The sequence below is a fragment of the Diadema antillarum genome, unplaced genomic scaffold (assembly GCF_040938485.1).
Source record: "Diadema antillarum isolate AM-2024a unplaced genomic scaffold, OU_Dant_1.0 seq00001280_RagTag, whole genome shotgun sequence".
In the NCBI taxonomy this organism is placed as follows: Eukaryota; Metazoa; Echinodermata; class Echinoidea; order Diadematoida; family Diadematidae; genus Diadema; species Diadema antillarum.
This window is the reverse complement of record NW_027272060.1, coordinates 143,176-171,110: the sequence shown is the minus strand read 5'-3', so window position 1 is coordinate 171,110 and position 27,935 is coordinate 143,176. Positions and strand designations below refer to the sequence as shown.

The window sequence follows — 27,935 nt, the reverse complement described above, 5'->3', positions numbered from 1 at the left end:
ATGGGCAGTGTCATCAGTCAGGATTTGGGATACTGTCATCCCCCGGTGCTTCACCCAGCCCCGTCGCCACCGTATCCCTTGTTTCTGTCTTGTCCGCGTAGTTGTCTGAAAAAAATTGTTGATGTGCAGATATTCATGTTGTGTTATTTCATTTCTACGGTCTGCCAGACATGAAACCTTTAATGGAATTGTGGAAATGAAGAACTTTTCCATTCAGGCTTGTATTCTGTTTCATTTTGTATTTATTCTTCCATAGTGGCCTCATCCTTGGGTCTCCATTGTGACCACAGTCCCCAATCTTAACATTTCGAGTTCACTTTCCTGTGAGGAAGATTTCTGCCAATTTTGTCTCAGAATGAAGTACAGTGGATTCCTCTTATAATGATCGTGCTCAGAACCGGCAATTTTCTTTCATTATATTTGAACAAATAAACAATAGAAACATAGAGCTTATAAGGTTGGAGCCTAAAATTTTACTGCGTTGTAACTGGAATTTCGTTGTAACCATGTTCGTTATAACGGGAGTGCACTGTAGTACAGGACAACGTAGTTTGCGCTAAAAACACAAGACACACTCCAGAAATACATAAACTAGATGTTGAGTTATATCACAATGATATACCTATGCCTTTAGATGAGAAAACCTCAAGAAGACATACATTTTGCTTTCATCAATATATTTCTCTTACTCCCCAAACATCTGAAATGGTTGCTAAGGCTTAATGAATTTGCATATTTGATTTGACACCCTATTTCATCTTGTATTTTGATAAAAAGATCATGAACTTTGATCAGATGGACCTGTAATGTAATTTGTTGCACCCATAGTTTGATAGGTATCATGTATAGAATCAAGACTGTCCTTTGTTTCATTAAATAAGTCTTGACCTTTTACAAAAGTTAGGCAAACTAAGAAATAACACTAACAAATAGCCATTATATCATGCCATTAGCCATTATAGCCATGATATCATGCCTCTTAGTTACTTAACCTGAGACTAGTCCTGAGTATACTCGGGCAGGTGTCTATGGGAAATGCATGTTATAGCAAAATTAGTTCATCCTCAACAGGTTAAATACACCACAATGGATTAATGTTTTCATGCAGTCTAGCCAAAGATTACCACAATGAATTAACATACTGGTTGGTAGTCTTGACTCTGGCTTTTGTGAATGAGATGTTATGAGGAGGACAAAAGTCTCGGATACTTACGCTGGATGTCAAGGTCCAGGTCTTGGATGTGCTTCTGTCTGTAGTAGAGGTATGAGAGGATTCCCACTGTACAGGTGACAGCAGCAAAAGTACCGATGGATATCTTCATAACGGGCGTGGCTGTGGAAAACTCCACCACGTCGTCTTCTACCACGATGGCAAACTTGGCCAGGAGACGACAGAAACTGAGCAGAATGCAATGAGAGAAATGTTTGGTTTGCTTGGCTGCTGCATGAATGTTACATGCATGTATCTTGTGTTTTGCAAACTAACAGAGAACAATGGTGTCTTTAGCAAACAGGAAATGATTGGGTCATGATTTGAAATGGATTTGAATAGAAATACTCGAGATTAATAACTTCTTTTTTTTTTGGGGGGGGGGGGACCCCTGTTGGGTAAATGCTAAATATGTCTGGTGGCAGTGTACAAGGAACAACGACTTGTCACATCTACTGAATATATGCCATACTGAAAACACATACAAGTATGGATGACAGTGATAATGTAATGCTTTTAATGAAGTAGCCACTAGCTTTTTATTATCTAGTCGTGAGTGGGTTTAAGCATACTGCAACTTATCACAAAATGCTAGTTCCAAGTTTTGCACTTTGTTCACAACCATGTAAGTGAATGACATTCCTGTATACTCTTCTCTATGGGGACTTTAACTGCATGACTTTAAGAAACTCACCCTTTAAATATCAATAGCAATACTGCATAATACTGTATACGGCAAATATCTCACGAGGTTTTTATTTTCGCGAATTTCACAGGTCAGGTGCTATTCGCGAAACTAAAGATACAAGAAAATATTGACTCTGATCCCGATATGAATGTGACGTATATGCATATACATTTCTTCGTTCAGTACAGGCCTGCATGATCGCGGATTTAACCACTCGCAAAATCGTCAGGAAGTTCCAATTCGCAAAAATTTAGACTCGCTAAATATATAGCGTATACAGTAGTGTCCATAGAATTAAATTCTACTCTAATATTATTCATTTCATTCCATAGATCTCTCTACAACCTTGATAGGATTTGTATACACATATGGCTCTCACGAATGAAGTCACCTGGAGAAAGTTTGGCCATGTAGAATGCAGATCTACAAACACATACCTGTAGTTTGGGTCAACGACCTGAGCTGTGAATAGGAAGAGACTTGTGCCCCCACGTGGCCGTAGCTGGATTCTGTTCTCACTGGAGTGGTTGAGAACCTGATAGGGACTCTCCAGGACAGGTGGGTCAGTGACACCATAGATGAAGCAGCTCTCATAGTTCTTGGGGTAGAAAGAAATAATCAAAAAGACATTATAACAAGTGCAATCACTTAATTCTGTAAAGCTGTGCCCCCCCCCCCTCCAAAAAAAAAATATTCAGTTGAGTTTTTTTTTTTACATGGCTGTGAAGAAAGCAATTAGATGCTATTGAGTCGAGTCAGGGTTTGCCTTTTTTTTACATGGCTGTGAAGAAAGTAATTATGTGCTTATAAGTAAGCAATCCAAAAAGACCAACACCTTTTATTCCTCTCTCAAGGACAAGGCAATAAGGATAAGGTACTGCATTATCTGAGAGCACCTCCACTCCTGGCAGCGAACTCCAACAAGGGACTGTGAGAAGAGGGTGGATGGTCCTATACACAAAGAGTCACACAGTATTCTCATGTTGAATCGAGAATCAATTAGCAATGCAGCCTACAACTTTGTCTGTGGTAACATAAACTCTCATAGAATTAGTAAGAAAGATTCCATCTCTCATGAGCATTCAGTGAATTCACATTCCAGCAGTGCTATCTCCTTTTTATCACACTCACCTGAGGACCCCATATGTCCTGCATCGGCCCACTCCTTCCAGCTAGATTGGTCATTTCCTCCCATGTCTGAGCCTCTCTCAGACATCCAACCTATGTGAAGAAGAACACATGGTCATCAATTCCATCACAGAATCAGGTTCCGCATGTGCAGATGTTTATCATGAAATATTCTGTGAATTTTTGTGCTATAAATGCCTGAAACTATGTAACTTTACTTCTGTTGATAAACAGACTCTGTGAAATGCTTCCTGTCCAACCAACATTGCTTGACATGGCCCTGGTCCACTGACATTTTGTATTCCAAAATTAACATCAAAGTACATTTCAATATCAATAGGCCCTTTGCCATGTGGGTACACACAATTAATTTGTTTTCACACATTTGTTGTGAGTTTTCCACATATCCTTTACAAAATCTAAGTTGTTATAAAAACAATTTTTGTGTAGCAAAATCATTTTTGAATAATGAGTATTCTATCCTCCATGTATTCATAAATGTGACAAATTTCATTAGTCTCAGTTGGCCACTGTCCTGATTTGTACACTTTAGATATTTCTCAAAAGCTAAGAGAAAATATTAACAGTTAGGAAAATGTTCACGCATGCGCAAACAATTATATCTATTGAGGATTATTACCGTATTCATGGATAAAGTGTACATGAAATCATGTCTTCTGTTGTCTTCCCAGATCACATAGTTTGCAGTCATGTTTTCCACCATGGTGTCACCATCATATCTCAGGGAGGAAACAAAAACAACAACAAAAAAAGCATCACACAATTACAATACCTGGCAGCACTTTAGTTTTTTATTTCATAAATCCTATTACCATATACCTTCTTGACAATGCTAGGCAGTGTGATTTCTTGTGTTAAGAAGCTTTTTTTTTAAAAAATAGATTTATTGAAATTAATGATCATCGCCAATAGCATCCTGTCAGCCAGCTGTGGACTAGCTATTGGCAATATGCTGGGAAGGCAGTAAGAGTTTTCCAATGCTAGCTCTATGAAATATATTTCTTATGAAACTACATGACTGACACAATTATCAAGACAACATGTCATTCTCAAAAGTTTACGGACCAAGAAATGTGAATCAAACAATCTTAAACAGTGTCTCATTTAACACTGAATGATAAACAGAATTCATCACTCTGTGATATAAAGTTTGTTTTTTTTTTCAACTGTCAGGAGTGACAAAAAATATTTCTTTATTCTAAGAACGTTCTAATGCTATATTTCCCATTTCCTTAGAAATTTGCAACTTGTATTTCTCCTCTATGAGTGTACCTCATGGTGATCTAAAAATTACTCTCTGATGTCCACACACATAGCTACATAATACCACATTGATATCCACAAACTTTGTTTTGCACTGTCATAAGTTGCTGCTTTTTGAATGCATTTGCCTCATTTCTAAATGAAAGGTAACAAGCTTTTTTTTTTCTTGCAAATACCAGTATTCTCTGTACCAGTAGGTTTTTATAACTTCACTGACTTCCACAGAACTTACTCCCATACAGAATGGCACAAAAGGAAAAAAAAATCAAAGTTGACATAAGAACTCTCTCAGCTTCACCATATGTTAGTTATGTCTTCAGATACTCACAATTCTATGATAGGTTTGAACAGGGTCTCCCCGGCTGAGAGTCGCACAGGGCATCCATAGACTGCCTGGTTATAAGTTACTTCCTGTATGATAAATTGCGATATTGTATCTCTTAAACAAAGAGGTGACAAAATTGGAGCCAAGTCTGATTAGGAGATCATGGCTATTTCTTGAGCATCTAGGTATGTGAAAGTATTTGTTCCGTTTTATCCTCTGTGTGTAAACATTTTTGCACGAATACTTCATTCACCATAATGTTGTGTTGTCTATGAATGATCTTCAGAAGATGTTAAAGTACTTTTAAAGTGGAAATTTTGCTTGAGCAATTTTTCACACACAGTTGGGAAAAAAATTGTCATGTTTTTTTTAATACCACAGAATCAAGTAGATAAAATATTATTACACATTACAAGCAGACACATTTCTGCATTTTTTGCACTATAGTTTCATACATATATGCTTTCTCCATTGCAGTCCACAATTGCACACTTTACAACCATACTTGTATGGCAATTTCTATTTGACACATTTAAGGGTAATTACTTAAAACAAGCAACTCAGTACAATATTTTGGGGTTTTTTGTACAAACAAGTTGCCTTTCTTCAAACAAAGCACTATGTGTTAAGATGCATGCAGTGGCGGATCCAGAGGGGGGTGCAACCAGCGCACGTCCCCCTTTATTTTTCGTTAAAAACAAAAGAAAGAAGAAGAAAAAATGAAAATGAAACCCGGAAGTGGCACCAGAAATATTAGTTGTGCCCCCCTTATACAGAATTCCTGGATCCGCCCCTGTGCATGTACTAGTTTATTCCTGCATTTAACAAATTACAGATATTAGGTGGAAGTCATAACTGACGAGATATGCACATGCAGGTGACTATAAACAAAAAGGTTTGGGAATCATGCAATGCAATGTCTTACCAGATCCTCAGTTGGTGCTTGTCCACTTGCCAGCCAGTATGTATCCCTGCATGAGGTACAAAAGAAGGGGTCCCACCACCAGACATCTTTCAATCAAGTTTCACTCTCCATTGTCGACATTACACTCAATGTCACACTTTTGAGGAACAGATTGCATACACAGACTCAGAGTGCTACCATCTCACATCAATATCAAGAAAGTCACTCTTATTCTCCTGGTTATTATTGCTATTATGTGTTTGAAACAAATGCAACTTGCATGTCTTGGGGGCCACAAAACTGCCAACACATACACACACACACACACAGATTTTAAGCTCTTTAAAAAAAAAGAATAGGAAAACAACACAAAACCCATGACGTTTGATAGTTCCACCCTCCATCCTCATAGGGGGAGCATCCTCATTAGGAGAATGTTCTAGAAATTCCCCAATACATCTGGTGATACATTACATTGCAATACGTATACTCATTTGACACTTTCAATTTGCTTTTGCAGTACTGATGCAACGTTTACAACCATAGAAAGTGACACCAGAACAAAACTTGCATTTCCATTCCTTATAGGGATCGCATAGTTTTTGTTGAGACCTAACTTCATGTTTCTAACATTTTTTCTGAGATAATGAGAAACCTCTTATGAAATGTGAAAGAGCATGTAATTCAAAGAGGAATTCAACATTTAATGAAAATTACTTTTGATATGGCTGAGATATCGAAAACAGAGCAATCCTAATGAAAGGTGGGACCCACCTTTTATCATAATTTATTTGTTTTACTCCGTTTATGGATGTCTCGGCCATTTCAAAACCCATCTTCATCAGATAAACTTTGAATTCCTCCTAGAATGGTATGCTTTGTACTATTTCATTAGTGGTTTCTTGGTATTTTGCAAAAGGTTAAAAGCCTAATCCTTGTCTCCTTGTCCTTTAATATGAAGATGCAATTCACAACTATAATCTCCTCCAAGACACTTACTTGCTTATTGTGTAGGAACCCACATCATCACATTCTGCTGGCTTCTGCACCTTAATATGTCTCCTTGGGGGACAGCCAACTTCTAAGTGAGCAATCTGTAGCAATATCATATACATGTCACCACTCAGTGTAAAGACACAAGTCTACAAATAGGGTGCATGTGGAACTTTACCAGAAGAATGTTAAACTTGTGCATTCCTTGTATAAGAAGCAAGTTCTTCGCCAGGTCAAGGTCCAACTATCAAGAATTGTGAGCAGGACCTGTGTATTGAATTCTTGGATGCAATTGATAACTATCATACAAAATCATTTGCTTCTCCTTTGCAATACAGCACAGCCTGGTTTTCTCTTCAGAGAAGTCTTCATGCTGCTTGATTCTAATGCTATGATTTTAGAAATTGACTATTATATAACAGCTCAACAGAATAATCAAATCTTAGTGCTGAAAACAGCATGACAAGCTTTTTGAATTCACCAGCTTGTTTCTCATCATTGTTTTATTTCAGAAGAAAGTTTGGAGTTTCCGATGTTGATACGATGCTACTGGCCAGTGGACTCATCACAGTCACTTTCAAGTTTCAATACCATCAACTGCTACTTGTTAGAGTCATACAGAAATATGTCTAGATTTCAATGAAACAAAGATTTATAGGACATTTTGTTGATACCATATGAAGTGGAGAGGTGCAGCCAGTACCGAGTCTCCTTGGTCTCATCTCCATGGTAACGAATCCTGTGCTTTGTGCTACAGCTTCCTGATACACTGTGGGCTGCACATACTGAAAACTGCTAGTCACTGTCACAGTCTACAAAAAAAGGGGGAGGAGAAAAAAGTGTTAAGGAGATGAGATAAAAGGCAAAGATGAACAAAGCAACTACATGCATCATTATCCAATTTTAATTGCCAACCATATTCAAACACATCACCCTAAACATCAAACATGTGAAAACAATGGATATTCACTAAACAAACAAAAATTGTAGGTATATCGGTGCATTTTACATTAGTTTTCCAGTTTTCCAAATAAGTTACTGTTGACAGCAAAGCAAATAAAAACAAGGAAAACCCAAAAGGTAATGATTCTTATCATATTTTTTTTTTACACCATATTTGTGTAGAACTGACTCGACTGAATCAAACAACCTCAAACACATTAAAGATTGTAGGTATGGTGGCTTCTTTTATGCAGGGGATTCAAATTCATTTCATGTTACACTCTACATCTTTGTTAAAGTTGTTAAAATTAATAGAAATTGCCTCAATCCATGGCTTAAAAGACCATGGTCACTATTATGCCTGAGTGCATTGAGGCCCTGAGGACCTGTGCATCATGTTCATTACGAATTTTGATTAATGAGTTGTTACAATAATAAATCAAAACTCATGTTCATAGAGAGTTATTAAGATTTTTGTTTGTGTGGCAACAATGACAAATATATATGGGCCGTGACACGAGAAAAGGGCCCTTAGGGCATTAAATACCGAAAATGAGTTTTCACCTCCACATTGTGGAAGGAACTCTGACGTATTTAGATATGCAAACCTTTTTCTGAAATTCCAATCCCAAATGACCCCATTACGTCATTCAAAACAGCTTGTTTTGTCCAAATCCTGTCACTTTTTGATGCATCTATGCATGTGTGCGCGCAGTTAGCTAGTTGATCTTTTTTGTGCGTATTGCTTTGTCAAACTTCCTCGCCGTTTTCTGGCGTTTGCGCGCTAAGGGCCCTTTTCTCGCGTCACGGTCCATATATATTAAATTAGTTTTCCATATGACAATGATATAAACAGTATATTGAAGTCATAAGTTACATTGTGTCACCTTATTTATCAATCGTCTTCCAGGATAGAAGTCCCTAAAGGTGTTTTTCATCATGTTAATTTTCTCTGGCTTGGAAGCAACAATCTGTTTCATTAGAGTAAAACAAAGAAGACATGAAGAAAGGAACAAGAATGAGAAAATGACAACGAACAAACAGCAGCATACACAAATGATGGCTATCATATTTAATGTATGTTAATCATAGAACAATTAACTGGTTACAGTTTAAAGTTTTAGGGGCAATCAGGTTCCCTAATGTATATTCTGACTTACTGATTCCAAGCATCCATGCAGAGACAAAAAAAAGTAGCTGGTATATATTTGCGGTATTACCAGTGTAGACAGCATGCACAAATGAGATTAGCTGAATTGCATAATGCAATCTAGAATTTCTGCCTCACATCCTGGTCTTTCAACTCACCTCAATGTCATTATATCTGTCTGCTGTGAAGATGAGTTCTGCCCAGAAACTTGCACTGTCCCTTATGTCAATGTAGTATACCTGATACTTGGGACTGTGACGGAACTGGATAAACTACAGACGGGAATGAAAATTAAAGAATTGACATTGGTATACAATAGAAATCCAATCCCAAGGATCATCTCTATCACTAACCACTACCTACTTTGCCCTACCTACAATTGTTAAAATTTAATTGCCATCATCTATTAAAACCGTCTGAGAGTAACCATTTCATGATTATGATTGAAACATTTCAGCATGCAATACTGCACAATCATGTGTCCAGATATCTGTTAATTCTAATTTTTCATTCTTCTTTTCATCAGTCTTTTCACAGTTTACAAAAGTCAGATATGGTACAGAATTGAACATCACTGTTAAAGCTGTTTTTAAACTTCTTTAAACACCAACTCTGCATATCAAGTCTATGGACATGGCGTAAAGACTGAAATGAATACACAAAGACTGTTTTCTTACAGCACACAAGTTTGGGTCAATCAGATCCACGGTAGTCTTGATTTCAGGCCTCAAGGCATAACCCACCCTCTCTAAATCAGACCTGTCAAAAATTAACACAAGAGTACATCGTACAAGGATATAGAGAGTACAGATTGTGTACCATGCATTTCATTCAATTCTACACGGCCTCTGTCAAATGCCTTAGTATCAGATTTGCACAATGACTTTTTTGTTTGATTGCAGAGACTTATAACTATCAATCTTTAGGATAAGTTTGTAGATCGCAATGTAATATCAAAAAGTATCATTAAAGGACAACTTTGAGATGTGCCATGTATCACCATGTTATTAAAACACACCTCTCAAATGAAGTAGGAGACAGGTACCTCTTTTCATTAATTTTTCATGTCACTCTTTATGATTGCATTTGATGTCACTGTTTCATTTTAAAGAGAGAACAAGGTTTGATCTGTTCTAAAGTCACATATGTAATTAAATACCAAAACAGTTCCAAGCAGATAGAACCAACAGACCTGCATGTCAATATACAAAGAACATTCATAAAGTCTGAAAGATGAACACTTCAGAGAAAGTCCAAGTTGAAACTTAATATTACCCACCATTGATTAGACTGATACAAGAGTCAGAGTGGACATAAAACATCATGTGGCAGGTAAAGGTAGTGGAGGTACTCACTCATTGAAATAAAGGAGGTAGACTTTATCAAGCTGGTCGATATACAGAGCCAAGTCAGAGTCAGGAGAGGCAAGAGAAGAATGCTATGGAATACAATGATGGATGAACAACCTTGTCACTTTTCTCGTATGTACTGATTGCATTACTGGTACGTGTAATAATATGGTCATTTTCCTTCTGAATTGAGATGTATAACTGCAGCATATACATTACATTATTGTTTGGTAGCACTGTTTTATGTTAGAAAATAATTTTCACTTTATCGAATAATGTACACAGTGTCACTGCCCCTCTGAAAACAGCTTTCTAGCTAGATGGGCATTTTAAACCCTGGACAAATAAAATGAATGAATGAATAATTGCTGGAAATACCCGACTACCGTTTTCAGGTCTAAGATCTGCCTAATTAATTGCATTATAACTTCTGCGTTTTTCATTCTTGCCTGGAACAGGCCACATTATCATAATGAATTTGTCCAAAAAATATCTAGGTTAACATATTGTCCATATTTCATTGATTTCAGAGTATGCAAAGTTTACTGTTTATCTTTATGATGTATGTGCTGTATTACTGAATGACTGGCACGTAAAGCACAAAATTTATTATCAACTACCTTTCAATTTCAATAAGAAGTGCCACAGAATGAAATGTTGCTATAATCCACCATTGCATGTATTGTTTGCCCACTCTTTTGAGATATTTTCCTCATTTGGTGTGCTTATCATCATTCTCATTCTCATTATCTATATGACCAAGAAACAAACAATTCAGTACAGTAAAAAAAAGTCAATACAAATACACTAAACATAAGAATGGCACAGGACAATAGGGTGTGGTAATATGTACTTTGATAAAGTGGGCAAATCATCAATGACAGACTTCCCATTATCTTGACCCTTGTCTCTTTACCTTAATGAGATTCTGCTGGTATTTCATGGAGGTATAGAGGATATTGGAGGTGGAGAGAAGAGCTACCAGGCCGCTCTCAGTCACTATGACCTGCTGGATGGAAGACTCTACCAAAGAGTCATTAGCTGGGTCATTGAGAATAGCCATCTTTCCAAGATCAGAACCTGGAGGAAAAAAAAAAACAGATGTCTTTTTGCATGATATTGAAGTACTTTTCCCAGACTGCAATACTGTAATCAAAGTTTCTTTTACTCCTCATTTTTCCTCATGAGTTTTCAAATATTTTGAATGATGATCTAGATTTACCTATCTAGCTTAATTTCTAAAATGAAATGTTAACATGTAGCAATAGAGATTACTGCTTAGACAAATGTGTTATCATTTTAAGTTCAAATTACTATCAAAACTGAGTCCTCACCATAGGAATGCTCACATTTGATTGAGTTTATTCTATGACTGTATTCCTGGGCCCTGTTTTATTCAACTCTAGGTCTATGGCAGCTTGTGTGGTAAGGAAATTTAAAACTGATTTTATCTTTTGATAAAACGGGGCCCAGGTATACTAAATCATTTAGAGTACAATACTATTAAACCAGAAACATTCGCGGCATGACACTTTCGTAAATTGCCACTGGCATTCAATGCACTGTGTAGACAAAACCTTTTGCATGCATTTTACTTTTATGAATCCTGGCTTCCTGTGAATTCAAGTTTCATGCCTGAGAAAATCTCTGGTTATACAGTATTGCTTAAAATGCAAGTTTACCTGCATGATAGGTATAGTATACACTTTCCTGGTCCCAGATGATGAGATTTTCCTCTGATCCATGAATAAACATGAGTGAGAGACCTGGTCAAAATTGAAATGTGGTGGTGTAAACACGACAGTCACATTTATGCAAAAGACTGGAGTAAAACTTAAGCATTGCAGGAAACAACAAGGCAAGTGCCGTAATGTGTCTCGCCCACAAACGTACAACACATTTTTTTTTATTTTGTTCCCAAATGGACCTATGGATCAAAAGTTAGGAGTCATAATTAAATGCACAGTACATTGGGCCCTAAAAGTTCATTGACCCCTGCCTGAGACCTTTGACCTTGTGGTGACCATCAACTCCCCAAGGTACATCTACCATCCAAGTTTGGTCACAAATAGACGTACGGATCAAAAGTTATGGTCCATAATCGAAACGCGCCCTAAAAACTTAACATTGGGCTCTAAAAGTTCATTGACCCCTGCTTGTGACCTTTGACCTTGTGGTAACCTTCATACTTGGTAAAAGGTAAAACTTTGTATGACCACTCTTCCCTCCAAGTTTGATTCAAATTGAAGCCGAGAGTACAGAGTTATTCAAGTTTTTATAGCGTTACGGACAGACAACGGACGGACGGACGGACGGACGACGGACGGATGGACGGACGACGGACGACGGACGGACAGATGCCGCAGGCAATCCCTTAGTCTCCCCTCACCTCCGGTGGGCTCGACAAAAACCAATTACAAACTGACAAACATTACATTCACTTCAAAGTTCTCTTGATTTCCCTAAATGTTTTCAATCATCAGTACAATAGTCATAGCCTTCACATGATGGGATTTCTTTTCTTCACATCGGATTAGAAGAGAAACTGACAGGTGCATATCTCTGAGAATCTGTGGGAATGAAGGAGGGACCGAGATTCATCAAATGGAAAAATATTGCCTCCAACAACACTTTGCGGTGGAGGCATAAAAAGGAATATATCCACAAGTTATTCATCTGCTGTGATAGAAATAAGCTATTAACTTGTGTGCTGCATGCGGTTATCGCTGATGTGTGTTAGCAGTGTGCACGTTGTCGTCTCACAAATTTTGAGCCGTATGTTTTGAAAAAGTTTGAGTAACTCTTTAGATGTCAACGATGGTCACATAAAACATAGGCACTCAGTGTAGCAAAGTACAGGGAGACATGAAGGTTAGTATTGAACTGTCCTCTTCTAAACAAAGAGTACCAATGAGCATGACAACTCACCAGTATCATTCCCTGGTCGTGTTTGATTGTAAAAGAGAGGCACATGGTCCTTCCACCCAACAGACACCATGTCAAACTTGATGACAGTGAAGACAACATGATCACCATCACTCAGTCTCAGGAGAATAGCAACCTCCTGGGGGTCAGTGGTGAATGCTGCATTCTCAACGGAGATCTATAGGAATGAAGGCAATGGTCAATGAAAGAACGGCACAAACACATGCACTTTAGTCACGTATCAGACTTCAGCTGCCATCTTTGTAAAGCTGGGCTTTTTCTTGGGATGGGGTGTCTGTGAAATGAAAGACCAGGCTCCTACTATCCTACCTTGTGTTCACTCAAGCTGTTTATCATTTCACACACTGGCTATAGAGGACATGTAGTGGTTGAAAATCAATATTACACTAATTACAAGCTAGTCCAATGTATTTTGAGAATTTTCACTTCAGCAACCCGTTTCATTAAACAATCGTCAGCACTTACGGTGATTGCAAATGCAGATCATATTTGATCAATGACTATATTTCAAAACAGGCAACTTTCTACAAATTATGATACAACAAAAATTTCCAACAAATATAGCTGTCATCAGTTATTACTGAGATATCTTAGCTTGAAGCAAGGCAGTGTCCCATTTGCATTTACCATTACATTTTTCAAAAAGAATAAATAGGACGTAGTTGCATGTATACACCACATTACCTATCCCAAAATCATAAGGTACTCCATGAATGCTATGCAATTATCTTTATTTAATGATGACCTGACCCTGCTGTGACCTATGACACCTGCCTGTAGGTGATCAAGATCTAGCCAGAGGGGAATAGGCCAGGGCTGCTGGTGTAGTGGGATCTTCCATTTCATTTCAGGTCCCTCCCAGATGTACACCTGTTCCTCGTTCCACCCAATGAACATGGCATTTTCAACCTGTCAGGAGGAAGAAGGAAGAACGAGCCAAGTCGTTAATACAACTAGGTAAGGCTTTTGACAGCAAAGTGGCAAGGCCTTTTTGATGCATCACTATGCAGATGGAAGAAGTCCTGGAATGTCAGAAGGCATGTGAATATCAGATCCCTTGTTCAGTCATTCATCCAGCTTTTACTGAACCATTTCACCATCCCTAACGTTTTCCTCTGTCATGTTAAGATTACATTTAATGCAAATTGTTACTGAATAACTGACCTCATATGTTTACAATAATACCTATGCTGTGATGACATATACAGACATCATACAGATACAGAAAATCATAAGATCATTAGAATTATGATATTAATTTCTCTGAAGGTATACATCTCCTCATACAAAAAAACATGCAATATCATGCCTGTATTTGTATAACTTCATGTGAAAAGAGATGTTCAGGCATAATTCACAGATACACTGTATATCCACCTGTTGATAGCATTTTAAAACTGGATATGTACATGTACCGTATGAATTTGTCACATCTAGGGTCATGATTTATAGTCTTTTTAACAATGTCACATCAACTGTCAGATAATTTTGCCATTGCTACACCAATACAAATCAACCCCTCTCAGCTAGTTCCATGTTCCTTCTGATAATGAAATGATTTGTCAAAGCATAATGATGTGCTTATTTGTGTGACATCTATTCATAGTTTGAAAGAGAAAACCTTTGTTGCTGTCTTTTTTTCAAGACACACCTCAGATAATGAAATGAAATGAGAAAGAAAGATGAAAGTTAAAACTCTTACCATGTGTATTTCAGAATGTTGGCACCATTCCCTGCCTTGAATTTGTCTGAGTACTACACTCTGTGGAACTAACAGTCAAAAGCAAACAAGAATTATGTGTTATGAGTAATGTTTCATCAAAGCCTCATTCATACACATAATCATCTGTTAGAGTGCTCTACCAATCATATCATTTGGTTACCTTGGATGTGTCTCAAGTTGAAGCACTCTGTGCAACACTCATTTCCTTGGACAGATATACCATGATTATTAGAGATTTGACATCAATTTTCTTTTCAAATGTAAAAGTCCCTTTGGTAACTTCACTGATTGTTCTTGAAATTCTGTATTCAATTTTCTCTCCCCCCCCCCCCCCATCCACCAAAAAACAACACTTTTTCGGCAATGATCAAATACGGAACAAATTGATAACTTAGGGTGCTTTTATCTAAAATTTTGAGAGGCAGAATCACGATCCTCAACCCGTTTGAGGCATTTTGGGGCAATAGATAAATGCAACCGTGTTTTCAAACGTGTTTAGAAACGCCGATTTGAAATGTCATTGGAAGGGCGATTTGAAATGCGTTTGAGACCATGATCGCCCTTCTGGTAAATGCAATGCTGTTTGGAGCCGCATTTATATCTCCAGCTGCAAAGATCAACTTCCATGTAGTATACACCTAGCAGGTTACAGCTTGGGCCTCAGCTGATCTCTACTTCCAGGGTCGACCGGAGCAAAGCAGCATTGCGATTATATAATGGTCAGATACACTCGGCACCCCAATAATCGCATTTTCAAACCGTGTTGTAAATTATGTTTCAAACATGATTCTCTCTCTAGATAAATGCAGCCATAAAAATGTCAACATCAACACTTATCATTCAGATACCTTCTACAAGGCTGAAGTCCCCTGATGTGCGATTCTGTGCTAGAAGAGCCCCTTCAGACATCAGGTAGAAAATGTGTGATGATGTAATGGCAACGTCTGTCACATTCTGCATACCATTCTGAGAAAGTACAGCATAGAGAAAGATATCACACTGATCTCAGCTTTTCTTCTCTTTCTCGTTATATACCACAATGCAATATGAACAAATATGACTGAAATATAATCAGGAAAAAACTTGGGGTAAATACATTGAATAACTTTCAGTATGTCAGGGTTTATGGCATGATAAATGCATTATATAAGAGAAACTGCTCAAGTAAACAACTACTTGATTTCATTACATGAAATATCTATATTAGCTCACTGGAATATATAATGTAAAGTCATCAGGAATAATTGTGAATGTTTGTACTCTTTGTAGTTCTTCGTGATTCTCAAAGGGAGCAAAAATTCTAAAACCTTTTCTCTTTACGCGACACTACATATCTTTACCCTTAATAAAATGATTCATTCAGGGAAATGTTCTTCATGGGAAAGAGAAAGAAAGAGGGAAGAAAGAATTGAATCAGCTTCCAAACTTTGATTCAAATATCTATTGACATTATCCACGAGTTTGATTGCATATTAAGAAATGTATACTCACTGTTATCACAATGTCTGGGACTGCAACATCAAGAGTAGATATGAATCCATCAAGAGTAAGAACACATCTCCCACTGACAAGAGAAAGGAGAAATTTTGTAGGGCATGCCATTGTTTATTGTGAAAGGAATATGTGAAGATTGCATAGAAAGATGCTATTTATAGAACAAGCCATGTCAAGGTCTAGACAAATATGTCCAGTCAGTAGGAAACAGCTGTTGCTCAAACAAAGATCCAAAATTCACAAAATTGATAACTCACTATATTGATGCCTTGTGTAAATACAAATACGCTGTGTATTGTAAGCCAAGGTGGGAAATAATTAAACCTCTCTCCTGAAAATGGAAAATTTACTTATCATTCCATATCACAGTGGCTATCAGTTGCAAATTGAATCGCTCATGAAATCATAAACTTAAGTTCCAATTTGCAAATCAAAATATACTTGTGCTACAGATGGGTTATACAGCAACGATCACAAGATCAAAAAAGAAACATTCAGCAATAAGCTTTTGAAGCAGTCAGTGTTGCCAATGATACACAAGTTTTTAGGAACCATTTTTTTTCTTTGCTGCAACAATATAAAAAATCATACGGTAAATGGATGGAGCACTCACAAAGAGTTTTCATATATCACAGCTGTGTATTCTTGGTAAAATTGGTCAATCTCCTTTTCCAGGGGATTCTGAACCTTTCCAACGTGGATAAGATGCAAATATCAAACACAACTTGCAATCAATTGCCAGTAAGCACTAAGCGTTGTAGACTGCAAGATGCATTTGGTTGCAAATTACATTTCACTTTTGCACAATGTGCTGGAAAAAAAATATCTGAGGTTTTACCAAATGTGATTCAAAATTTGTCATCTAGTGGAATACATGCAACAATACTGTAAAACGAGGAATTTTCGCGTGCATTTTAATTTCGCGAATTTCGCGAGCGCCAAAATTCGCGAAATTAAAATGCACGCAAAAGCTTTTGTCTACACTACATGCATTGAACGCCAGAAGCAATTCGCAAAAATTTCATGCCACGAAAAAGGCTGTCGGCTCCAATTCGCGAAAATTTCATGCCGCGAATATATCATGTTTTACAGTAATTAGTAGTATGATAATGAAGATTGAACATATTTTTTTTTGGGGGGGGGTGGAGGGAGACTTGCATCTAATTTCTAAAAGTTGCACTGAAGTGCAACACTTTCAGCAACAGTGTCCAGAAGTGTTTATGCTTTTAGTGGAGCTGGTTACATTAGCATTCTCCTAAGATGCACTTACCTCATGATGAGGGCAGCTGTGTTGAGTTCACAAGGGTCTGTAACAACCAGACTAATGTGGGGCTGTCCCCTGAGGGTTACTGTACCTCCTCCCTTCAGTAGCTCTCTCCTCTCATCCACATAGGGCCATGGAATGAGCTCCTTAGTGTCCCTGTATGAAGACGGAAATTCCATCATTCACATTCTCACTATCTGATGGATTGTTACCTTACCAGTCTTCTCATTGTTGGAGCTGTACATCTCATACTGTCTACATTTCATAATCTAGCAAATGAATTTTACAATTCAATTTGAGGTGTAACGCCTTGTCAGAAATAGACTTTCTTCTTAAGTTCATTTGAAAGAAATGCAGCAAATTGTGTATGACATACACTGTGAACAGCGTAAGAGTGGACTCCTTGTCCACGATTAAACTGCACAAGGGGCATTCTTGTAGGGGTATTGCCCTATTGTATTCATTTTACAATAGTTCCACTATGTTCTATCTCTCCTAGAAAATAAAAAATGATTCTGCATCAGCATATACTTAAATCATGTCTTCAATTATCTAGTCTTAATATCAAACTACAGGCAATCAAATACTTGTATGTACTGGTTTCAAAAGAACTACTTAGTACTTCAAACCAGTGAATACAGTATTTACTTGACATGATTTTTATAATAAAGGGCAATGTTGGATGATGAGTACCATATGTATGCACACAGGTGCACTGATAAACAGGGCCCTCAATAAAATGTGTGCTTGATCACTGGCAAGGCTCTTCCAGATAAAAAACAAAACAAAACAACAACTTAACAGACAATAACGAGGAAGAAGAACTAATGAATATGCTTTAAAGCTACATTTTGTTGCTGGGGTGGCAAGATGTTGTACCTCAAATTTTGGTGAAAATGACATTCTTTGATTAATGGTCAGATAATCAGGTAAGTGATGTCCTGTCCAAATCCTAGCTGTCTTACCCCAAAAATGAAGCCACCACAGCATGTTAAAGGAAAGGCGATCCCATTTGATATGATGCTTTGGCTGCCATGTTTTGGGGGGGTTTTTTTTGCTCTCGTAAACATTTGACATTTTATAGATACGAGGTCTTGTTGCCCCAGCAACAATATAATAGTTTGCAAACAAATACATCTAGCTAAGATCACCTGATAAAGCAGCCACGTGCAGCTATGCTGGGTTTGCCAGTGACAAACACAGTCCTGGTGTTACTCTTTGATGCATCAATGCTGAATTCCCAGAACCTTGCAGTGAAGAGCATATATCCAGAACCACAGTTGAAATTGAACAAAGACAGAAAGATAGAAGCACATCTGTGACTATTTTACGGTATGATGACAAGATTTTCTCTTACTTGGGGAAAAGAATCAAATTATTCTTACGATTGTGCATATATTATATCATAGTTTGTTATAAAGTCACATAGTCACACACACTGAAATGAAGATAAAATGAATCATGTGTGTTTGTGTGGAGATGAGTGTGTAGTGCAAACAAATCAAAGTAAATTATGCTATTCTGACAGTACATTGCAGATATGTTTTAATCACCACATTTTTGAAACTATCATTTCGTCCAAACTTTTGCATGAATATCAACATTTAGGAAAGAGGGATTATAATGGTCGTCTGTTTTAAATTTCTTCCTCTGTAGCTCCTGAACACTTGCTGTGCACTCCGTACAAATTTTGAAATACTGGTTTGATGTCCACTGAGAGATATGCCTGTATCCATTTTCAAGCTGAGTGAATATTTACCCTTGTTGAGTGAGGAAAACCCCATCTGACCACTCCCATTGGGAAAATCTTGGGTCTGGGTTGAGCTCTGTGAGGTGGGGCATCTGACCCTTGCCAGCAAAGATGGCAGACAAATCGGCAGAAAACTGAGGGGATGTCAAACAAACAAGCAGCAGTAAATATAATTATTTTCTAGCTGGTTTTAAAAAGGGGCTCATATTGTTTGGGGAAAGGAGGAGGAAATGAATGCACCTTGGACTTTTCTCTCAACGATGTGCCATGATCTCCTAAATATCTGTTCTTATTTCATAAAAGAGAATATCTTCTGTTATGCCCATCAGTCAAAATTCTAATCCCCCTCCTCTCAAAGAAAATGGTTGATTCTGTATCTTGTAAACAGCATGTATAGTCAGTCAGCACATATGACTGCAAATGCCATAAAACGAAACAAAACTCATACATAACCTACGGTAGTTCTCTCTATTTCTCTCTCTCTCTTTAACCTGCAGCCGCCTACCTTAGCAGAACATGTAAGAATTTACCCATAAATCATCCCTTTAGGTCTATGCTATATACAACTATGCACCACGCATAAAGTTTAGAATTTACTTATTCATGTCTACAAGCACTCACATTAAGATCTACTTATCCATCTGCCTATCTTCTATTTATCTATCTATCTATCTATCTAACTATCTACATGTACAATGTATCTATCTAGCATTTGACAACACATCTTAGAAAAAAAAGTATGTCTTTCCTTTCAATTTGGAAGACCACAAGATTACCTCTGAAGGAGTGTCGGCAGAGTGTTTCCCCTCATCCACATCCATACGCAAAGGATCCACTATCCACACTCGCACAGTGATTGAAGGTTGTCTTGCTGTTTGGTTTCTACTTTCAACATAAGATGTTAGCATAAGATTGACATTTCTTGGTAGATATTCTTTCACATGGAGACATCAACAAGTAAAAACAAACACAAAAACAAAGCTCATGTGAAAACCATTACATGCTAATGAATCCACTAGTATTGAATGGTCTGTGATTTTATTTGAATGAGTCAAGTTAACTGACCACAAATCTTGAAAGAAGCCAGACACCATCCAACCTATGTTTGTTAGGTCAACACTGCCTGTTTTGTGTAAAAAATACACAAAATCACCTTATAAATGAACTCTACTATTCAGAGAAGATATCAATACATATACCCAAATAACTTGTACAAATATGGTAAGATTAAAAACAAACATCAACAAATTCAACTAACAGAAGTGAACTAAACATTTGAGATATTTGACTCGTAATATATACATTTTGAGATAATATTCAGCGAGATAGCAGAACCTACTTGCAAAGGATGTATAAACAACATTTTTGTTTTACAAAAGAATGAACTTTTGAAAGTTAGCCTCATGAGGTCAAAGAGGAGAATCAATCTGGCAGACTACTTTGTCAATAATTGGCTTGTGTACATACTCACCCTTCCAGTGCAGCCACATACCAGTCATAGCATAATGGACTCTTTTTCATGATCAGGATGCGGCTATCTTCTTTCTGAAATAAAAAAAATGATAATGAAAACATTCTATAGAATGATCTCAAATAAAATGCAAAGCTGTTCTATCCAAGTTTTGATTGAGGGCTAATGATTGATTACAACTTCTGTACAACAAGATCTCCAAGCAGTGTTTTTTTTTTTTTGTAGGAAAAGTGATGACATTTCTTTAATGATCAGAAATACCAGGAACTAAGGTAGAATAAAAAACAACAACAGTGATCAATGAAAGTTGATGATAGCCACTGTGCACTCCCATTACAACAAACATGGTTACAATGAAATATTTGTTACACCAAAGTTAACATCAGGTCCCCAAATTATAATCTAAATTATTTATGTCTTTACATATACTTTAATTGCTCAGCAATGATGAAATTTTGAAATAGTGAAAGAAAATTCCAGTCCTAAGGACTTCTTTATAACGAGAGTTGCCTGTAGCATTTAAAGCCTCAACACACTACAATAAGAAATGTTGTACTTTACTCCAAGGAAATCATTCTCCGAAACCAGCATTTACTTGAATAGATTGTAGTGTACTACAATAAAGAAGAATCATACCTCTTCACCTCCTTCCATATACTGCAATTTCACTTCATGTAAGCCAGCTTTGTTACAATTAATCCTGGTGTTCAAGTGACTGTAAAGGAAAGAAAAAAGTCTTTATTGTTATTTCAATACACGTCAACAGAATCTAATGTGTGTAAGGTTTCAACTACAAAATAATGTGACCTACTACTACATTGCCCTGATAGAGTTGTAAACCCTAAAGCCAAGCAAGATGTGAAATGAAATGATCTAAGTGAAAAATGGGCAAACTGAGGTCTTATCTTTTTGAACATTAAAAGCTTGAAATCTTCTCCAATCTAAATTTCCAAGTCTAAACAATATAGTCAAAGTATGAACATTTTAGTTCTTAAGAGAACCATAGTACTAACATGAAATTAAATGAATGATAATGTGGATACACCTTCAAGTATGTTCCTGTTCATGTGCTTAAAATCAAGATATTATATGTTCACATCAGATCTTATTGTTAAGATAAAAATTTTCTTCATACTCTTCAATCAACACTCTACAAGCTGATTTTGTGTCAAAACATTGGCCATAAAATAGAAAAGGAAAATGGATGATAAAGCCTCTCTGGCTAAGCACGCATTTTGTGTGGCTTATGTGAGTCAGAATAAAAGAATTAAATCGTTTCATTAGTTTTAAAAGTCTAGACTACTGCTGCACATAAAAGCTTTCATGGTTGAAACAATGTACTCAAATAGATGGTAAGCCCATAACCTCTACAAGTTATTGAGACTGAAGGACTTACGATGCATTTGCAATCCTGCACTGAGCCGGCACTCCCCATCTGAGGAAATTTTCTCGTTCTCCAAAGTAGTCAACTTGTAGCTATACACAATAGGTGTGTTACAAGAAAGACAAAGTCAAATTGGTTGCAATACATTTTCTTGATGATGGCACAGTACAAACATAAAGTACTGCAAAGAAAAATGTAGATCTTATTATTTTTTTTTGTAATTTGATTTATTTCTGCATTTTTCACAAAGGGGCAAGTCCAAGATAAGGTCCCCTCAGAAGGCAAAATTTCATCTTTGCTCAATATTGACATGTTTGGTATCATTTTGAAGCTTATGAGTTGAAGTTTCGATTTCCATGGAGGAAAAAAATTATATCACATAAATTTATGCAAATTTCAAGGGCTTCATTTGCATAAATGTGAAACACAGCGTTACATATGGGACATTTATAAAAATTCATATTAATTCAAAGGAAAGCAAATGATATTTGATTAATATGTGGACATAAGAAGTTCATCAAATAGTTTAACTTGGTATGAAAATTTAGGGATTATGCAAATTAATTATGCAAATTAGCTCGTGTCCTATCATGACATGTCCCATACGTAACAAATTGAGGTCATTTTTTTAGGTTTTTTCTGAAATTGCTAAGGTTATATTAATGCCCTTTTGGAAAGTTCTAATTTATTGTTTAGAGAAATTAAATACCATAGAAAAAAGAAACTAGAAATGTCGCTATGGTGACTGGTATGCCTCCGCCATAATGCATGATTTTCCTAATAGGTCTAGATAGTACATGTGGACAACGTGTGATTACATTTTCACAAAACTGGCAAAATATTGAAATTACAAGTTTGTCACAAATGTGTTGAATGTTCACCTCCCTTGACCTTGGTTTAATTGGATGAAAAGGAGAGCATGTATTTGGGGATTTAAGGACTTTAACTTGACTTTGACCCATTCATACATTTATGCATTGAGTAATTTTCATGGTACCGGTATGGAGAAAGAGTGCAATTTCTGTACTGAATAGTAAATTGTTACCATGTTCATCTGGCCTTTGACCCTAAAATTCATAAGATACTAGTAATCACTTTCAGGTAGAACATGCATAAATATGCAGTAAATTTCACGATAAATTGAGCCACTTCTGAGATATGGAGGAAAAGTTAGTTCAGCACTTTCACTTGATCTTTGACCTTTTGACCTTTGAGGCAAAAAAACAAAACAAAACAAAACAAAACTCTCCAGAGAGTTTCAATTAGATTACACATGCATACACCAAGTGTAAAAAAAAATAATAATCCTGCTGGCATTGCATGAACATGAGGGAAATAGTAAAATTTTGAAGTGTTGCACTTGACCTTTGACCCTATGAACCCTACATTCTCTAGATAATCACTGCCAGTCAGTACATGTATATACTATGTTCCATGAAGATACCTTGAACAATTTTCCAATTTACAGAGAAAAAAAAGAAGTTTTAATACTTTTACTCGACCTTTTGACCTTTGACCTTTGACCTCATGACCCAAACTTTCACCAGAGAATCTAAATAGGGTAATACATGTATACACTAAGTTTCAAGAAAATATCTTCTGGCATTGCAAAGATATGGTGGAAATAGTGAAATTTTATGTATTTGACCTTGACCTTTTGACCTTAGACCTTGAGCACGTGCACCCAAAAGTTGATAGGCACAACTTCACCCCCTAATACACATACATGCCAAGTTTCATTAGGATACCTCAACAGGTTTTGATAGTTACCTTGTCCACAAAATTCATTACGGACGGACGGAAAGACGGACGGACGGACGGAAGGACGGACGGACGGACGGATGGACGGACGGACGGACGGACGGACGGACGGACGGAAGGACGGACGGACGGACGGACAACCCGAAAACATAATGCCTCCGGCACCACTTCGTGGCGGAGGCATAAAAACAGTAAAAGGAATATTTTTTATTAGGCATTGAAATAATGTTACGTATGGGACAAATGCGTTACGTATGGGACATACTCATACATAATGCATGTGAATGCATGTAGCTAGCTGGGAAGGTCTCTCAGTACACAAATGGTCAATCATCCTGAAGAAAGCATCCCAACATTGCAGCTACTTTTTGAGTTATAGACACTTTAAACAATACATGTACTTGACTGAACAATTTTCAGAAAGGGGGAGGGGAAAATGGCAAAATACACAATGAAAAATCAGCATTAAAGGGATGGTATAGTTTTTTGTAGAAATGGGGATTCAGTTTTCAACATTTAATGAGATGATTGGAAACCAATTATATGAATTACTAAAGAGCATACAATCCTAAGACTAGAGGAATTCAAAGTTTAGTGATGGAGATCCAAGTTGAAATGGTTGTGATATAAATATTTAAACAGAATATAAAGTAAAATGATTTTTTTTTTATTGCAAGTGATACACAAATTGTCCTTATTCAGGTTTCAATAATAGCCACGACAAAATTCATGGGTATACATACTGAGGTGTGACTCGAATCAATGACCTGACTGCTAGACAGACATCATACACGTGTATATCTACTTGATCACTGGGGTTCCATGCAGCAGGTATTGCTTATTTATAAAAATTAATATTTCTTGTGTCAAGTTTTTTTTTATTGAAACGAAATGGCAAACTGCCCTTCATCAATGGAAGTAAACACTTTAAACTATTCAATTTTTCAGTAGTAACTATCCTGATAAAAATAGGGCATACATACTCAGGTTGGTCATAAAAATATAGAATATGATTAAATATGATTATGATGGTAAATATTTGGGGAATATTGTTCCCTTGTCAATCTGGATTAGGATCAGTATTTGAGTAGTTTCAACTGATTCCATTTCAATAATTATGCAAAAATTTGTTTCTGGGTATTTTGCAAAATTATTTTGCAAAATACCCATAAACATGTCTCTCCACACACTAAACGAATGGGGGACAAAGGGCATGCATACTCAGGTTGGTCATAAAAATATAAAAATATGATTGAATATGATTAGGATGGAGAATTTTTGGGAAATATTGTTTCCTTGACAATCTGGATCAGTATTTGAGTAGTTTCAACTGATTTTACTTCAATAATTATGCAAAATACCCATAAACATGGTTCTTCACACACTAAATGAATGGGGGACAAACTGTCATATACGTAACTGTCCCATACGTAACATGTCATGTCCGTCTTTAATTAGAACCTGTAATTAGAGCTTTTTACCTAATGACACAAAACTTACCTGTGATAATCTTGAGTGTTGTGACTTTCATCACAGTGAGTTACAAGTTGTAGAATGAAATACTTTCAGAGAGTTTTGAGGTTGAAAAAAATGTTCAAAAAAACAAAAATTTTCTGGTCCCATACGTAACGGCACATATTTTCTCTTCTAGAATATAATTGTGAAGGTCATTTTTCTCCATTTTTTGCATGATTATACTTCTCCTAGATATCAATCACCATGATAAAGTTTAATATGATCAAAAGCCATTAACACTATTTTTCAGGTCATAAAAGTCTCTGAATGTCCCATACGTAACGCGCGTGTTATCTTGGACTTGCCCAAAGTTATACAACATAACAAACAATTTTCCAGTACTATAACATATTATATCCAACACAAGATGAATAGAAATACAGTCATAATGTACCAATAATGAAAAAATGTATAGGTGAATTATATTCATACAAAAACAATTGGAAAATCATTGATTATTCAATCGAGTTAATACATACAAAATGCAGGAGACCGTCATCTTAAGCTGAAGCTTGAGTTTGATGGCGGCCTCTGGAAAAGCATATTATGGCTTATATTTCTTTACAAATCATTTAATGCCTATCAAATTGTGTAACCAAATAAGGCAGCTACAAAATGCATCAGTGCAATGGTGAATTAGGGTGCAAGTGCATTATTGGATGTGCAGATTTGTTATTTTATCATTGTTAATGCTATTTGAGAGAGAAAAAAAATCTGTGTAGATAAATTTTCATATAGAAAAATGATGTACTAAATCTCTATGTGTGCGTATTATGTATGAACATGAATCATGCAATATAATATTGTGGTGGAAAGAATAAAGTATATTGTAGCAATATGTCCACACACTGTGTTTTATTAGACATAAGACCCTTCAGAAGGTTGCAGATATCAATCTAGGGCTAATTTATGAATAAATTTCAAATCAATGTGATATAACGTGTCAAAAGATAAAAACAATCCAATAGAGAAAAATAGGGGACTGTCAAACTTGGTTAATTGTCATGGAGTAACATAGAAAATCAACGATCACCCTGCATTATGATGAATGAAGTAACAAAGATTTTGCAACAAGGAGAAATAAGACACTGGATACCATAGGTCTTTATGCACTTGGCACCACTCATGACTATACACTGTGTAATTTGCCTTAATACAGTCAAATCTTTTGATATATTCCAACCCATACATACAATAGCATTAAAGAAAATTTCATGCATCATATTTTTTAGAAAAGATACTTACAAAGTCTACCAAGTCTTTTCAAATTTTTTATTCTGTGATAGACGTTTGATGTAATATAAATAGATTTGCATTGACAGTCCAACTTCAGCCTTACTTCTGGAGTAAGACATAAACATAACTTTGTATTTTCTGGTATGTATACATAATTTATCTTTATTATATTGTTGACTATCATTTATTTTTCGTACTTTGTAATGTATAATTATGCTCATGATAGAATTCCTGATTCACTTTGTGTTATGTTTTGTTTGAAGAAAAATGAGAATGAAATAAATGAATTGAATTGAATTGAATTGAATTGAATTGAATGAGTGAAGCATAGCAAACCACCGTAAGACTAAAAACCACTTAATGTTTTGAAAGAATGAATGCAAACTTTAGACTATTTCCTGAAATCTAAAATTCAATTTCCAAATGCACAAATAAAGAGAATATATCAGTAAAAGTTTTTTTAATTCCTTTTAGATAAGTATGATAATAACATCTTTCAGTAACTAAATGTCTATTTACATTGTTTTTATCAAAGATGTGGGATCATAAGATGTGTAACTTGAAAAGTGAATTTCACTGATTGGGATTGTTAAAACATCACTTGCTAGTTGTTAGACCAGTGGTCCTAGAGCAAATTACAGACTTACCAGTAATCTTGTTGAGTAGAGTCTTGCTTCACTGGAGAGAGCTTCTTGATTTGCCCTGAAATGAGATGCATCATACTTCCAACTGATACATATTCTCACTACTACAGTAGTTATTTAAATACAGTTTAGATACATGGTGTCAGGAGAAAGCCTTGAAGGAGAGAAATAATCTAAACTACTTTAGGAAGCATTTTAGAATTCCTTTGTGGTATGACTGTACAGCTAGTTTCACAATTTACCAGTATTGATGGCGACAAGTCTCAGTGACAATGTACATGTTAAGTACATTAGGGCTACAACTGTATAATTGTATGTTTTTTATTATGGAGTTAGATCAAGTCTTACATCAGACTTCATTATCTCTCTATCCCCTACTACATGCAATATATGTCTATACGTATCTCAAAAATTGAGTGATCAAGTGGCCTCTTTAAATAACCTGAGCCTTACATCTTTGCATGATAAGAAATATGGTTTTCTTCAACCAAAGTTTGTAAAAATTCCAAGTCATGTAAAAAAAGCAATTGTTACACATGATATTAGGCATAAAAATGATATTGGTATTGTTACTTGATCCAGCATCAATTCACCACCTCAGCACTAAGCTTCTTCAATACTATTACTAATCACGACTATTAAAAATAGTGTTAAGCCTACTATAGTATAAGCCAATCTCTGAAGCAGGTGAATATCAAAATCGTATGCAACATTGCTGTAAAAATCTATTGAACAACTTTTGTTTCATGGGGTATAACAGGATGATCATACAAA

General features: G+C 36.2%; 1 protein-coding gene across 1 annotated transcript; it reads right to left on the bottom strand.

The window, feature by feature from the left end:
• Nucleotides 1-13: 13 nt before the first annotated feature.
• LOC139745635 (cation channel sperm-associated auxiliary subunit epsilon-like) lies at nucleotides 14-19,971 on the bottom strand. Its single transcript, XM_071656034.1, has 20 exons — nucleotides 19,927-19,971; nucleotides 19,160-19,284; nucleotides 18,552-18,647; nucleotides 17,407-17,556; nucleotides 16,134-16,206; nucleotides 15,491-15,608; nucleotides 14,622-14,689; nucleotides 13,670-13,828; nucleotides 12,902-13,076; nucleotides 10,890-11,053; nucleotides 9,980-10,062; nucleotides 9,302-9,383; nucleotides 8,783-8,896; nucleotides 7,207-7,344; nucleotides 6,539-6,633; nucleotides 5,561-5,606; nucleotides 3,030-3,119; nucleotides 2,336-2,496; nucleotides 1,214-1,398; nucleotides 14-105 (listed from the first exon to the last, which is right to left on the bottom strand). Exons 1-20 carry the CDS (start codon nucleotides 19,969-19,971, stop codon nucleotides 14-16), a joined length of 2,259 nt encoding a protein of 752 aa, XP_071512135.1.
• Nucleotides 19,972-27,935: the final 7,964 nt, after the last annotated feature.

Coding starts and splice junctions, on each gene's coding strand:
- LOC139745635 (XM_071656034.1), bottom strand. CDS start 19,971: ATGGATGTGGATGAGGGGAAACACTCTGCCGACACTCCTTCAGAG. Junction 15,609..16,133: donor TCCCAGACATTGTGATAACA/GTGAGTATACAT, acceptor GTACTTTCTCAG/AATGGTATGCAGAATGTGAC. Junction 10,063..10,889: donor ACCAGCAGAATCTCATTAAG/GTAAAGAGACAA, acceptor TGTATTCCATAG/CATTCTTCTCTTGCCTCTCC.